The 16,324-nt window shown below is 35.5% G+C and overlaps 1 protein-coding gene across 1 annotated transcript; it reads right to left on the bottom strand.

The window, feature by feature from the left end:
* Nucleotides 1-8,648: 8,648 nt before the first annotated feature.
* LOC149804236 (actin-5-like) lies at nucleotides 8,649-15,675 on the bottom strand. The gene is made up of 8 exons (XM_089938027.1): nucleotides 15,450-15,675; nucleotides 14,866-15,029; nucleotides 14,125-14,364; nucleotides 13,445-13,583; nucleotides 11,907-12,014; nucleotides 11,382-11,573; nucleotides 10,689-10,808; nucleotides 8,649-9,870 (listed from the first exon to the last, which is right to left on the bottom strand). The coding sequence occupies exons 2-8, from the start codon at nucleotides 14,995-14,997 to the stop codon at nucleotides 9,665-9,667; spliced, it is 1,137 nt and encodes a 378-aa protein (XP_089794153.1). The 5' UTR covers nucleotides 14,998-15,029; nucleotides 15,450-15,675; the 3' UTR covers nucleotides 8,649-9,664.
* Nucleotides 15,676-16,324: the final 649 nt, after the last annotated feature.

Raw genomic sequence — 16,324 nt, forward strand, 5'->3', positions numbered from 1 at the left:
AGGGCATGGTTTCAGTACTAATGACTGACATAATCATCTTCCAAAAAATAAAGAAAAATATTTTCGTATTCATTTTCGTATTCCATTCCTGAAACAAACCAAAAAAGGAACAAATTATTTTTTGACATATAACAAAAAGATATGTCATAACCGCAAACCAAACGCGTCATATACGTGGATAAGGATCATATACACACTGTAGCTATACAAGTAAACAAGTTGGTCAGTATTCTATTTGTACCTGTGAGTGTTCACTGATGTAAAGGTTTATTTGGCATGTTCATACCTATGAATAGACCCCGGTTACGGTACGTTTATTGAATCTTAGTGAAAATTTACTTGCTTACTTATAACTGTCACCATTCTAATGGTACTAGATAATATCATACTTATTCCAAATTAGTCATATCAATATATTTAAAAGAAATTCGTGTTAGTCACCTAGTGCATCGATATCTAATTATATCACTCTCACGTGTAATTCAGCGTGCCGTCAAAATTTGCAAATTAGTTTCCAGACAACTAAGTTTTACTGTAATTTAATTTTGACCTTTTTGAAATATAGCCGATTATAATCTTAAAATGTTCTTGAATATATGATTTTCTAATGCTGTACGGTATATTTTTGGTGAATATTTTAGCGAGATTGTTTTCCTCGCAAATCGAAGACATATACTTGCGAATGTTTCACGTTAACAGCATCCCCGGTGCTCCAAGTACATTCTCACAAGTAGTGGCTAGAACAGGGGTGTCAAACTCAATCGCTCAGCGGGCCAAAACTCAAATCACACGTAAGGTTGCGGGCCGAACAGGATAAACATTCAATAAGCGGAAAATTAAACCTTTTTTAAACATTAATATAAATTAAAACAAAAAAAAAGTTTTAATAATAAAAAATCATTGGCATACCCATTTTCGCTCTTATGCCAATTTGTCAGAGCTGGCTGTTTGGCATCTTTTCTTGGCTACAAGTTCGTTTATGTTGGGAGTAATGTTCTGTGTCACTGAGATTCTCATGATGGACTGCAAGTGTTCATCAGTGAGACGACTCCTGTGTGATGTTTTGTTAATCTTCATCACAGAAAACAGCTGCTCACACAGATATGTGCTACCAAACATACTCAAGGTTCGAGCCGCATGTAGACGAAGCTGGGGCATCTCTTCAGGAATGAAACGAGTGAACTGTGCAGGCCCCACAGTGTCTTACTTTGTCTTTACTGTCCCATTACACTGCAGCTCTATTAGCTCCATCTGCAAATTTACAGGTGCAGTTTCCACGTCTATGGCAAATGGGTTACGAAACAGCTCGAAATTACTTTTCTGTGCTTCAAAGTCACTAAAGCGCCGTGCGAACTCGGCGCGAAGTAAGCTAAGTTTTTCAGCAAAGTGTGCATTGGGAAACACCATAGCCTAAAATTCTCTCTCGGGCCGGATATAATTGTACGCCGGTCAAGACCTCTCGGGCCTGATATAATTGTACGCCGGGCCTGATGTGGCCCGCGGGCCTTGAGTTTGACACATATGGGCTAGAGTATAACTTCTCTTTGCCATGAAGTTCAGAGAAGTATCAAGTTCGTGTGAAAGTTATTAGGTAAAATAATTTCATAGTTGATCAGACTTTATTTTTAACCACAAGTTCAGAACAAGCGGTTTCAGAAAATTCACTTCTGCAACCGACGTTTTCACTTGTCTCAAAACTTCAGTCTCTTGTCTAGGTTCGACAAGATACATTTTAATCAACATTGAAAACAACATAAACGATATAGAACATATTAATTTCGTCAGAGGGCTTAATTTTTAGGTTTTTGTTACTGTCAAGGCATCTTTTGTATTTCATTTCTTGCTCGGGTTTGACATCAAGGTTAACATCAGCAACGATGGAAAGTAAATTGCTGGAATTCCCAAATATCTCTCAAGAATCGATCATCAATTGACAGAACAAAGTCTCTCGCCCTGCATCTGTTTTTAAACTTAGCACCCATTTTAAGACTGTTTTTATTTTCGAGTGCACACCGCATTCCTGTATCAAAAACGTATTTATTTGACTCTTATTTAGTTTTAAATGGCCTTCAGTTAATTTTTCTACATACTGGCTAATGTCATGAATATACTCTGCTGGACAGGGTTGATGAGGTCCAAAACTGTCATGTGATTTCCTTCATTAAATCCTGATTTTGTCAGTTCCATTGACAAATACAGTGACAAAATTTCCAGCTTGTGCCATTTTGCGATTTTGTTTGCAACAAATGAGACGCGATGAATTCAACCCATGGTTAACTATCAATCGAATATAGCTGAAAATGAATATAACTCTTAGTCTTGTCATTTTGACCTTTTTTTGCTGCCACGTGACGTGATCTGGCTTGGGTCTCTTGGATGGAATATCTACCTTAAGCACAGTTGTACCCTGATATATAATCCTTCCACTTTCACGTGAAAGTTCCATCTCTGATTCTTCCTTAAGACCTTTCATGCAAAATTAATTTACGAAACTCGTTTAATCCAAAGAAAAAAATACATCATTGGACAACTGCTACTAATGTGATAATAACATATATTTTGTGATTTAAATGCAAACACAAACCGCTCCTTTAACTTGATGTTTTCGTTTCAAACGCAATACTGCACACTTAAATCGATCTCTGTATAATCGATTAAAATAATTAAAGACTCGTTACTGCCATTTAATCAGTTCATAAAGGCATGTCTTTAATTCCGCTGCATTGAGTCTGTGCACTTAAATGGTCATGCGCTATTGGGTATCTGCATTGAGAAAACACGAAATAACAAGGTAGCTTAAACCATTGATAAATAATCATGCTGGATTTGTTCGAAGCGCTTTGACTGGCTGATAATTTGGTCGCTTAGCAGAATATGCCATCAAGCAGTAAACAGAACTCGTGCACAATTGACAGTTATCGATACCCACTGAGTATAGTATCACAAGATATGAACGAATAAAATAGAGATATATTTAAACAGTGAGAATGCCCAGAGGATATCAATGACCAGATAATAGTAGATAATAGTTAACAAGAACCGTTTTCCAACAAGTTTTAAAAAGGAAAAACGTACTTGTCCTAGACTGGGGCCCTGGAAATAATTACTTTTCCGAAAGTGTTTATTCCAGGGCAGCTATGCAATGTCATCAGCCCTGTATGTACTGACCATATCCAGAAATTAATGTTGCATCACAAACTTGATTTGATTGAATGTTTAAAAAATTATACCTTTCTCGTCCTAAATACCAAAATAAACTGGTGTAACAGTGTGAATTCTGTAAGATGTTATGGCAATACATAATTGACTGAATCTTACCTCGGTCAGTCGGACACGTGAGAAACAAAATAATAGGCTTAGGTACCATATTAAGTCGCTAGGCTACGGTGTTTAATGTCCCTTGTTTGGGGAGTGATTGATATTTCCTTTGGGATAACGGTCAGACAGATGGACATGACAAGATGAATTTGGGTGTGTTGTTGTTGGCATCCGTTAGTCTCGAGAGACGATGGAAATGAGCCCATGAGAAATGTCCCGGTTGGTGGTTGTGCAGCGTCTGCTGTGGCTAAGTAGTCCAATGCGGGAGTGGCAGTCCCTGCTGCACTTGCTGCACTTGAAGGTTGCGTCTGGTGTTGGTTGGAGCTGCTTCTTCTTCCTCTTCGATCGTCTTTCATCAGCTAGCAAGTGTTGCTTGTCCTCTCCGGCTTTCAGACCAGTGATCAGAGCATGTCGCCAGCTTGATCTGTCTAGAGCGATATCTTCCCAGGTGTTGACATCGATATCAAGGGCTTTCATGTCGTGCCTACAGACATCCTTGAAGCGGAGATGTGGCCGTCCGATCGACCATTTGCCAGAGGCGAGTTCCGAATAAAGAATGACTTTGGGGATCAGTCCGTCATCCATCCGACGTACATGGCCCAGCCATCTGATGCGGCGTTGGCGGAGGAGTGTGATCATGCTGAGAATCTTGGCACGCTCTAGCACCTCGTTGTTTGTTACTCGATTGCTCCAGGTGATCCCGAGTATGCGTCGGAGGCATTGCATGTGAAAGGCGCTCAGTCTTTTTTCTTGTGAAGCGTACAGAGTCCAGGTTTCACTGGCGTACATGAGAGTGCTAAAGTAGCGGGCAAATGACAGAACTGAGACGGTGCATAGAAAATGTTGTGCCATTGTGTCACAAAATTATTTTTTTTTTAGAAATCGTTTATCAATAAGGGCAGAATAGAAAGACATATTCTATCTATGATGGGCGTGTAATAATAACGGCGGTTAGATAAGTTTAATCCTGCTTGGCTAAGCTAAATGGGAGGGGGACAGACAAGTATTCTCCCTCTAAACATTAGTCACTCTAGGTTTCTGCGTTTATTTAAGAAGTTCTAAGCTCCAAGGAAACATAACAACTATCTTTTCTCGTTAAAATTGTAGAAGGGACGGGTCTGGAAGTTTGAGGGACACTGAACTTTAAAGGCAGAGAGATTATGTGACGGGGTAGCGAGCGAGTCTCAAAAGTACAAGGTATTTGCACCAATTTTATACAATTCTCGTGATATGAGTCTGTAATTATTTGTTTAATTTATTTGCTTTAAATTAAATTTTCCTTTGATCGTAGTTCCGAAAGTAATTGTTTGCATTAATTTTTCTTTGATGTTCTATGACTCATTTGATCTAATAATTTCATACATTATTTCTTGGAAAGAATTTTCAGATAATTGTTTAATTTATTCGTTGCTATGTTATCGAATCGTATAGGTAGGAAATGATATTACTAGGTCTGAAAATGTTATGTCAATGAATTGTTTATTAGCAAAAATTGTGTTTAAGACATAAGTAAATTTAATTGATTTATTTATATTATAAGATGTGAGTTTTTAGCCATGAAATCGAGCGACTAACTGATGACACGTTCAGCCAGTCAGTGATTTCTTTTATTCACAGCAGGTCGTATAGTTTATTGTGTCGAGATTATCTTAGTTTAGTTAGGGATACTAAATAGCCTATTAGTAAAAAGAATGAAATTTGTTGATGGACTAAAATCGAGACCTGAGCAAAGATATACAATAGAAAAACAGGAAACACCATATGCTGAATGTAACAATTTAATCAATTATATAAGCAAAATGAAACATAACAGGACAATGCTGGATGATTCTATATAAAAGGCAAAAGCTTTCATCCTTTAATAAAATTAACGGCAGAAGTCTCCAACTCAAAGCACTTGTTCCTGGATGCAAGAACCAGACACGTAGAAAACAAACTCCATACAGACATCTACTCGAAACCAACCGACAAACACCGGTATCTCCTGCCAACCAGCTGTCATCCAAAACACTGCATTAGGAACATCCCATATAGACAGGCACTGAGGATACGCAGAATTTGCTCCGACGATGAAACATTCCAGACAAGGTCTGAATAGTAATCTAAACATTTGATTTACCGAGGCTGCGGCAAAGACCTCATTGCAAAGGCAACCCAAAGGGGTAAGAAAACAAAGTGCAATGACCTACTAAATAGTGCAGAGAAGGAAAAGGTGGATAGGATATCATTTATCCTGACCTACCACCCATATAACCCCAAAGTAGGTAAAATCATCTGGAAACACTGGCTCATATGATGGAGTCGTATGACGCACTAAAATTAATCCTCCCGAACAAATATGTAGTAACCTACCGGAGAAAAAACCCTCAAGGACGTCATGGTCAGGACGAAGCTAACACCAGTCACTAACCAAGACCACACTAATCAATATGGCCCCGGTGGAGATAAAAGGTGAAAAACCTGTCAACATATGACATATTTAGATAGATAGATATTGTGTCATCACTTGGAAACTATTGAGATCCCCAGTATATAGTTATTTTTAGTATTGGTTTGCACCTGTGATTGTGAACATAACCATGCCTCACTTAATATATATATTAAAACATATCTTGGGTCATTGTATGCATATATTAAACAATTGCGTAAACGTGACCAATTTCTTTATTCTCATTTCAAGCTCGAAAGTAGTCATTGCCATATTTTGCAAACTGGTCAATGCAGAAACTTCGTGTAGCAGAACATTATGGCTTGGTCTTGTCATTTTGGACATTATTGAGCCTATCTGTAAGACCAGGTCTCGGGTCTCAGGTCAATATATTTTTGTGTCTAAATTTTTTAATGTTTTGATATTCAATTTTCGTCTCCATATTTTAGCCTTGAAGCTCTTAATAAATGTATGTATACTGATACCAAAGTGTGTTGCATACTATCTTATATCTCATTTTTCAAGGCATCAACACTTCTGGTGTCATGTTAAATTAAATGACTATAGATGCATGTATGTTGCATTAGGCACAGCATGTTCACACATTGTCTGTCCATCCTTCGGTTAACGTTTTCTTGTCCAGTCCATAAATTTATGGCAGCTGGAGAGATTTCATGAATACACTGTCCATATATATATTATTGCTACGACTCTATGGTCTTAAACTAAAAGCAGGACACAGCGGAAAAAAAGTTTATTAAAAACAACAAATAACTTATTTCTCTAAGGTGCAAAGTGAAACTTTAACAGGAATATCTGTGTTTAATTTGGATTTTTAACGTAGCTTGAACAATTTTTCAGTCATATCGCTACGATGTCTGCAGTGTGGCAGTTTATAGTGATATCTAGCACTAAGGCATCATGCCGCAGACATGTAGCATGATGTCCTACCAAGTCACATTATCCTGACACTAGGTCTACCAATCATAAGATAACCTCTTAATGATGAGCGCAAAGCGAGGCAGCTGTTAGAACCATTTTTTATAAGTCTTTGTTGTGACTCCGGGATTCGAACCAGCCTCTCCCGCACCCGAAGTGGACACTCTAACAACTAGGCCATCGGAGCGGTCTGAAGAAATATTGAGAAGAACTTATTGTATTGTAAATTAAACCCCAAATTATCCTAAATGATCCTAAATGTTCTATCACATGTGCAATTTTTTAAAATAATGTTCCGAATGAAATCCACTATTGAATGTGGTAATCTACAATAATCTTTAATGTGGTGATCTACCAATAATCTTGAATGTACCTATGTACCAATAGTCTTGATGTATTACAATGGTACCATCCAGAATGTCAGTGAATGAATTCACAACTATATCAGAGTAGTGTGTAAGTCCAAAATACAAAAGAACCCTTTGTATGTCCAATGAATAATTTAAATAATCTATTTCTCTCAAGTTGTACTTGAATACCGGAGTCGACGTTTTAACAGACTGAACTTAAAACAGGATGAATAATCTGTTTACCACAACCTGTATACATAGACTGTCATCTGACATATGAATATGTTGCTGTAGAAGTAAAAGTTATAATCATTAAAAGTTATCTGTAAATCTGTATCTTTACTAAAACATTGCAGGTTTGAAATTCATAAATCAAGAATTATATTATCTTGACTGTTATTTTGCACAACAACTAACATTTATATCAACCAAAGATTGTGAGCAAACATTATTGCTTTAATGTCAAACTCGCTACGTATTACAATCAACTCTCTCAACACCGTTTACTATATTATAATGTGACTTTATTTTAATCATTTTATCATTTGAAAATGTTTAGAATTATTTGCCGCTTCGCCCAATGCGCACTCAATTAGTATTTGATCTTGGGACTCGAGTGTCTTTTTTCTCTTTTTAAAATATAGTGTCCCGGAAAGGTTTAGACAATTATAGCAATTGAAGGTGAAGGAATTAGAATTTATTGATCTATTAATTTTCTTGTTTATTGCGTTGGCATGGCAACTGTGGTAAAAGGAGAGTTGAGATGCACAGTTTCCTAGGTAAGACAAACGCATAGCGTCATTCCCGAATCGGTTTAGGATTCATCCAAATTCAATTTGCAATCGTTGGAAATCGTTTGACGCTCTGATCAATGCACAATCAAGAAATTAGTATGTGATACAGGCACTCGAATGTATTTTTTACTGTAAAAAAAATAATTGTGGCTACTAAAGGTTTATAATAATGACATAATCGCGAGAACCGTTATTACAATTTCCTGATGCCGCCATTTTGTGTGGGGTGGGGGTTACTACATAGTCTAATCCCAATGAAACTATGGTAAGAGGAGTAGTTAAGACTGTGCATAGTTTCCTGGCTAAGACGAAGGCATATAGTCCATCTGGCATGGCATAGGCGTCATCCCAATTTTAAGAGCACTTCGATCAGAATTTCAGTTCGAATTATTACCCAAAACTAGTACATAGAGTGGACTAAGTTGACGAACAAGATTGACAATCTACGAAACATGTAGAAAGTTTCCGTACATGTAGAATGTCGTAAATTTTTTTTTTTAAATTTCTCAGTAGAATTTCACATAAGTAACATTATTAATGTTTGCCTTGTTGTGACACCAGAAAATTATATATGCGGAACAGCTTAAGACTTCAAGTTTCGACTGAATATGGGTTTTGATGGCATCGGAACACACCGGGATGAAAGCAAGAGAAATATGGAGTGTAACGCAATTGAAGTTATATCTCTCGTACACATCAAAGCACGCAGAAATGCTTCCAAACAATGGAAATCAAACTACAATGAGATAAGAAAAACGTAACTTTTCTAAGGAATATTTATTTATTGTAGGCATGGAAATTCACAACATGACAAACATATTGACCATTATAGCATAGATGGCAATAAAACAGAATCACGAATCACAAGTTATGTAAAGAAAGAAAAGAACAAGTTTCTTTAAACTTAGCAAATAATTTATTTATCAAACTTGTAAAGTTAAATGTAGGAGGAACTTACAGTTTTATGAACTAAATCCAAAACAATCTCAAAACATTCCATACAAGTGTAAAGAAATAGAATGTTCCGAATGAATTCCATTTCCTTGAATGTACTGGTTTGCCAACATCCCTGAATGATCACAATGGTATTCTCCAGAAATCCCTTGAATAAATTCGCAATGGGTCCAGAATCTATTTTAGTCCAATGAGCACTGTAGTTCACATGAATATTCAAGCAAAGGTCTCCTATCACATTATATATATTAACATCATTAAACACATCTGCAGACTGATATTAGCACAAAACAAATGAAATCAGAATTCGAAATAGGAATGAATTACTTGCTCAGTTCTCTCCTAATATACATCTCCAAGGGTCTAATGCGAAGTTATGCCACAATATAACTGCACGTGACAACCCTTACTACTTACTCCAACATTACATAATACCTATTCAGGTGACCTGTGTCGCGGTTCTTGACCACTTGACTTCAACTAGCCGACCATAAATCTCATATTGAGTCCACGTACCAAAAGTAAGACAACAAACAAATAGACAGTCATCTATAACAACATGCACAAAAATACACACAACACATCAAGAGATACAAAATCGTAGAAAAGTCTATATTATTTGACCAGAACATTTGTTCATAAACACGCGCATACAAACAACGTTTGTAAATAAATAAATAGGTTTATCATATGATTGTAAACGGTTATCAAGTTTTATTTTGCGTTTCCCTCTTTACAATGACCAGCATCGAAAGGCAAAAATTGATGTAAAGCGTAATGATATTATTTATGTGAATGTATTCATGGCACTGAAATACTTTTCCAACAGAAATGAGAAGACATATGAGAATTCCCCTTGTCTGAGATTCGATAGTTTCATTTCAGAAGCATTTCCTGTGAACTATTCCAGGACCACTCTCGTCATACTCCTGTTTTGAGATCCACATCTGCGAGAAAGTCGAAAGCGAGGCTAGAATAGATCCGCCGATCCATACAGAGTACTTCCGCTCAGGTGGAGCAATAGTTTTGACTTTGATTCCGCTTGGTACAATAGCAGTCATATCTTTCTGCATTCTGTCACTTAGACCTATAAAAATTAAAAGAAAATAATAAATCTACTTAACATCACCTGATACCGAGTGGATAAAGGCATTTTCAAATTTACGACTTCAACGTTTTCTTTGAAATAATGTACAGCAAAATATTTTATCAAGGATTCACCATTTCAACTCATCACCATGTGGAAGAATGTTCATCTATGCTAATAGAAGGAAAAAGGAAAAAAAGAAAAGGACCAAAATATCCTAGAGATTAAGCAGTGTTAAGGTTCATCTCGTCTTTTTCTAATGTTCTCGATAATTTATATCAGTAATTTGTTGAAGACGAATAAAAATATGTAAACAAAAGTATAAGATTCAAATCACGTATTTTCGTTTTATAATCGTGGGAGCAGAGTAAATATTATCAAATCACATAGCAGAAAATTTGGTCAATTCATAAAACGTGAGTTATACAATTGTGCTTGCTTTAATAGCTTGCATTATGAGATCGATCTTAAACAAACCTAGCAAGACCTTACCTTAAGCATGGATTTAGTAGACATCATTTATTTAACTCGTAAAAACAAATAGTACAGGTTTGGCGGTATTAAGATTTACCTTTAAAACGATATCATTATAATTAATACCCTCGTAAATTTGTGGCTACTTGAATTTTCTGAACAATAAATCAATTCCACAAAAAGCAAACTCGATCTCCGTGTTCATTATAACGAAAGGAATAATCCTGAAATCTTTATTTTTCTCACGTGAATTTTTTTAGTTAGCAGCAACAAAACTTAATCAAGGCCTACATGAGAGGCTGCCTTATGCCACCTTAAATATGACACAAATAAATAGAACTAACCTGGAAACATGGTGGATCCTCCTGACAGTACGATGTTTTGGTAGAGATCCCTTCGGACGTCAATATCACATTTCATCACAGAGTTGTGCACAAGTTCGTGAATGCCACTTGATTCCATTCCTAAAAGGAAACGTCAATAACACATTTATTCTTTCTGTTTTTGCTTTTAAAATTAATTACTGTAATTAAGATAAAAATTGGAAGTGGTTGCAATTTTTTTATAAATTTCTTAGAACAGTTTGAAATGTATGCGACTAATAGAAACGTTGAACAAATTTAAAAAAAACAAACTAAGTTACCATTTCGTATGTACATGCATTTGCTTGTTCTCATTAACGTTTTCTAGATTAAAGTACGTATACATGTATACATTTTCAATGAGTATTGGAAACATAATGAATCAAAATTCTTTGAAAAGAAATTTTAGTTTAAAACCTATCTTTTATGAATCATACCATACACATTTTATAGAGTCCCGGACCTCTAAAGTTAAAGAGTCTTTCGTTGAGACACTATATAACTGGCTTTTTAAAATAGATTTTCTCAATCCACGGTGAATGTGCTAAATTAAAGATATCTTTCCAGATGTATGACCAAGACGGCCATGCTCTATTGCAGGATAAAAACACTGAAAAAAAGTTAACAGCATAGACAAGAATGAATCAGAGTGATAAACAAAAGGGAAATAATAACCTATGAAAGCTGGTTGAAACAAGACCTCGGGACACCGGAAGCGCTCGTTACCAATGGTAATGATTCCACCATCAGGAAGTTCATACGAGTTTTCTACTGCAGAATTTGATGCTGTAGATGACATTTCCTGTTCAAAATCAAGGGCACAGTAACACAGCTTCTCTTTTATATCTCTGACAATTTCCAGTTCAGCTGAAATGATTCATATTAATATTATTACAAACAAAGTTGTATGAAAGAGAAGAAGAATGATACAAAGGTTCGCTTATCCAGATGCTAGGCCAACTTAAAAGAGTTAATTGCATGAAATGCGAGTCTAAAGCAATAATTTGTGGAAATAAGAAAAAAGCCCAGAAGAAGAAGCAAATCTTATCTAATTTTCCATTTGGTTCTGAAGGTTCCATTGCAGATCACTAACAAGTCCAACTTTTCTAACTAATTTGAAACCTTTTAAAACTTTTAATAAAAAACAGTAAGGCATTAAAGAACGCCATTCGTAAATTTTTGGTCGAAATTATAACTTACAAGATGTAGTGAAGTTGTATCCCCTTTCATGCAGAATACGCTGAAGATAGACTGTCAAATCTCTACCAGCGAGGTTGAGTCTTTCAATGGCGTGAGGAAGGGCATAACCTAGAACAATAAATAAAATATTTTCTTTAAACAAAATCTTATTATTTTCGTCAATTCATGTGTCCTTAGTGAGAATTCAGTAGACCGAAAAATATATAAAATCACCACGTGTTATGACTTCAACCATCTTTGCTACCCATATCGATCATTGGCTGTAGTTAACCCAAACTTTTGTTGAATAGGTGTCATTTCCCGAAGATTTACTCATCGATTTTTCTGAGCAAAGATAAACACAACAATACATAATGCAACTAATTCACACACATCAACGAAAATACCCATTTAAGTGTATTTGTTTGACAAAGAAACACTAATTAGCTCATTCGAGCAGTGTGAAAGATTATGGTGGGTAACAATGACAAGAAATATTTACTCGCACTCGACACTTTGACTAACACATAATCATAAGTAACGCGCAAATCTCAGGACTGGAGCCGTGAGTGATTAAAAAACTGTACGGAGAACACAACGATTAATTCCATCATCTACCTCATTATATAACGAACATTCCAACTGGATCAGTTTATATCAGAAGTTAACGGTCACACTGTCTACGTAAATAGTGGAATCATTTGTCTACGTCACACAGGAACCGTTTTATAATATAATTATATATATATAATTTTCGAATAACATTTTAAGACACTTCTGAGCAATTGTTTGGAGCTCGATTGTAGCACATATTTCGATCTTTGTCATAATTCACAGTCATTATTTTTTTCACAATTTCTGTCCCTAACTCGAACTGGCTTTTAAGACAAATACTCCGGTGTATAAATTCTCAAAAACAAAATAAGGTTACTTCCCTTTACTGTTGTTAATTGCTCATTGGCAGACAACTTTGTGCTATTGTACAGTAAACTGTACGTTTTGCTAAGCTATTTTAATATAGTACAGTATAATTATGGTAGCTTGTTTTCGCGCCAAATGGATTCTAAACGTAGATCGTGACCTCTGGCCGACAATCATGGACCGAAAATCATACTCTCCTAATGGGATTTATAGATCAATTTATTATAAAAATCATACGAATGATAACGTTTTCTATATATCGACCCATACACACAGTTCATCCCTGTGGAGACTGTAATGAATGTATTATTCACGTAATGCTGTGCACAGACTTTAACACTAGTGTCGATACATATGTGACCAATAATCATCGATAACACCACTGCGTGCCTGAGTTTTTGATCCCCTGTACCAGTACAGCCAGAATTACATGACTGCTGATCAAACATCTGTGGATTCCATCGGGTCCTCAGCCTTCCTCTATCTCAAAGACCAAACAACGCTAATATCTGAGCCGTAGGAAGTGCATAATATCAGTTTCTATGACTGTTTGCAATAGATGTAAAATACATTTCAAGTTAGAAGTGTCAGTATCTCAAATAAGGATTGAATTGCATAGAGCTGATAATTTTTCTCACCTTCATAGATCGGAACCACGTGAGACACTCCGTCTCCAGAGTCAAAGACGATTCCTGTGGTACGGCCTGAAGCATACAGAGATAACACTGCCTGGATGGCCACATAGAATGCTGGCGTGTTAAACTTCTCGAACATGATCTATAGATAAAGTAAAGAAATATATAAATAATGAATGGCCTTTTGTGTTATATGTTTCATATTCTCAAGATAGGTTCCGATGACAAATGCAATAATAAGAGTTTAATAAAGAAAATTCGTACTTTCATATTTTGTACTTGTAGCATTTCGTTACTGATGATTAGAATTATATGCATACATTTGTCCAATGAACAGAAGAAAATCGCATTTCATAAGAAAAGAAAATCCCTCGATGGATGTTAGATGTTTTTCTTCTCGAATAAATGATCATACTATTCTCGCCCTCTCTTAGATATTGATGCAGCATTTTCTCGCATATTTTATAAAATCATAATGACGTCATTAACAAAAATAAATTTGCGCATCTTCTCTTCTACATAAGCAGAATTGGTTAAATTTACATTCATGATGTCTGATTTATGTCTATAGCATTCATGATGTCTGAATTATATCTATAGCATTCATGGTGTCTGATTTATATCTATAGCATTCATGCAATAAACACTCTTGATGTATAAAATGGCGGTGAAACAAGACTGACTTGTGTCATCATTTCTCTGTTGGCTTTTGGGTTGAGTGGAGCCTCTGTTAACATGAGGGGGTTTTCCTCGGGAGCCACCCTGAGTTCATTATAGAAAGTATGGTGCCAAATTTTCTCCATATCGTCCCAGTTAGTGACAATCCCATGCTCAATTGGATATTTCAGCGACAAGATTCCCCTCTTATTTTGGGCCTCGTCTCCTACGTAAGTGTCCTTGTATCCCATTCCTGGCATTACAACCTGTAAGACCGAATGAAATCAGTTTTACATTTTGCTATATTTAATTTAGGGATTATATATAGTATATGTAAAGTGAATACAAGCAAACATGGAATACAAGTAAACATGGAATACAAGCACACATGGAATACAAGTAAACATGGAATACAAGTAAACAGAACAAATCATTCACCTCAATCTACACATATTTATCTGACCCTTTATGAATATATGCATGTTTTCCTGTTCATAAAATTGTTTTAGACCGTAAGATAAAAAAAGGTATTGTGCAATAATTTGGTTCATTGAATAATAACACAAATCTACATTTAGGAGAAAATATTTCTCACAGCACTCTCTTTCAAAGTCTCCATTTCTTGTCACTATTTTAATCTTCAGAAATTCTTGTCATAAGATTAGGACGATAAGTAGTGAACAAGGTTGTTACGGATTGAAAATATAATACTTAAAACATTTTATTTATATACAGGATAAAGAATTAGATTCTGCTATAATCCTTACGTCATGTCTTGGCCGACCAGTTATAGCAGGAAAAACGGCACGTGGAGCGTCGTCCCCGGCAAAACCCGCCTTGCACATGCCCGAACCATTGTCAATGACAACAGCAGTAATATCATCTTCGTAGAAAGACATTTTCGCTTCCTTTATATGTATGAAACAAAAATCTGAAATACAGAAAAAAATAATCGTATTATTTCTACAATCTATAAATGCATGGTCGTATTAAAAAGTAAACAAATCACGAATGATTCATATAAATTAAATGCCAAGTTATACTTGTTCATCCTATCATCTTATTTAAAAATCAAATAATAGCTACATGTTCGTAGTTACTGCATATCAATTAGACGTTGACATTTACTTAATTATAATTAGAATGATATTAACAATAACAACCAGAGTTGGAGCATAGTAATTAGCATGAAAATAATAGAATGTCAACGTTCGACAATAATACGATGTAAAGTTTGTGTACATGTATGAATATATCTAATATGCAATGACAGGCTTTGCTAATGACTGGTTAATAATAAAAATCATCTCCAAATTCCGTGAGGGAAAATTATCAGAAAATATTTACTTACCTATTTAATTTATAACAGCAGAGGTACGTTTTCTTTCTTGATTTATTTGCCTTCGTCTGGACTTTTCATCAAGTATGAATACCCGAGATAACAGACAGACGTATTTATACACAACATCTGCAGTTGTTACTCACCCCTTTTTCATAGAATCCGTATTGAAAAGGTTTGAAATACCCAGAATTTGTGCCATATAAGGAATAAAGTGTTTGTCATAATTTTAGAAACAAGCTATCCCAAGCAGACGCCGTGCTCATTCACCTAGGTAAACAAGTTGATCAATTTTCTATTTTTACCTGTGAGTGTACACTGATATATAAGCTTATTTGTTATGTTCATACCTATCAATAGACACATGTTACGCTACTCTGTATTCAAGCAAGAAATCACAGTGAAAAGGTTACTTCCTCTCTTATAACCGTCACCATTAAAATGGTACCTGATAAATACCATGTTTGTTCCAACTCTAAAATTAATCATATCAATAAATTTTAAAGGAATTTGTGATTTCGATTATGAGTTATTTGCTACCAAGAGTATCAGTATTTATGCATCTCTCCGTGTACTCGCCGAAATGTGTAGAAAAGCTGGTAGAACACTAATATTCAAGTGATATTTTTTTTCATATTTGCTACAATGAGTAGATCATAAACGTAACGTTTGCTTTGTTAAATGTTTATTAAGTATTGTTTTGAACATTTGATGTGAATATTTTTACTAAATTGGCTTTCTCACAAATGATTGAAATACTATTTGACTCACTAAAACGTAATATCTTCCATCCTTCAGGGTTATATTCATGGACGCCTGCACATAGGGGCAAAAGAGGGGCGTTTGCTTCTCCCCCCCCCCCTTTCCGTTTCACCTCTAAACATAAA

The sequence above is a fragment of the Sinohyriopsis cumingii genome, chromosome 2, assembly GCF_028554795.1.
Source record: "Sinohyriopsis cumingii isolate HCF-2022 chromosome 2, ASM2855479v2, whole genome shotgun sequence".
In the NCBI taxonomy this organism is placed as follows: Eukaryota; Metazoa; Mollusca; class Bivalvia; order Unionida; family Unionidae; genus Sinohyriopsis; species Sinohyriopsis cumingii.

What these genes read in the sequence shown, in the direction of transcription:
- LOC149804236 (XM_089938027.1), bottom strand. Translation starts at nt 14,997, where the DNA reads ATGTCTTTCTACGAAGATGATATTACTGCTGTTGTCATTGACAATGGT. An exon ending in ACAGAGAAATGATGACACAA is followed by an intron (nt 13,584 to 14,124) that starts GTCAGTCTTGTT and finishes CTTTATCTATAG; the next exon opens with ATCATGTTCGAGAAGTTTAA. An exon ending in ATACAACTTCACTACATCTT is followed by an intron (nt 11,574 to 11,906) that starts GTAAGTTATAAT and finishes GAATCATTTCAG; the next exon opens with CTGAACTGGAAATTGTCAGA.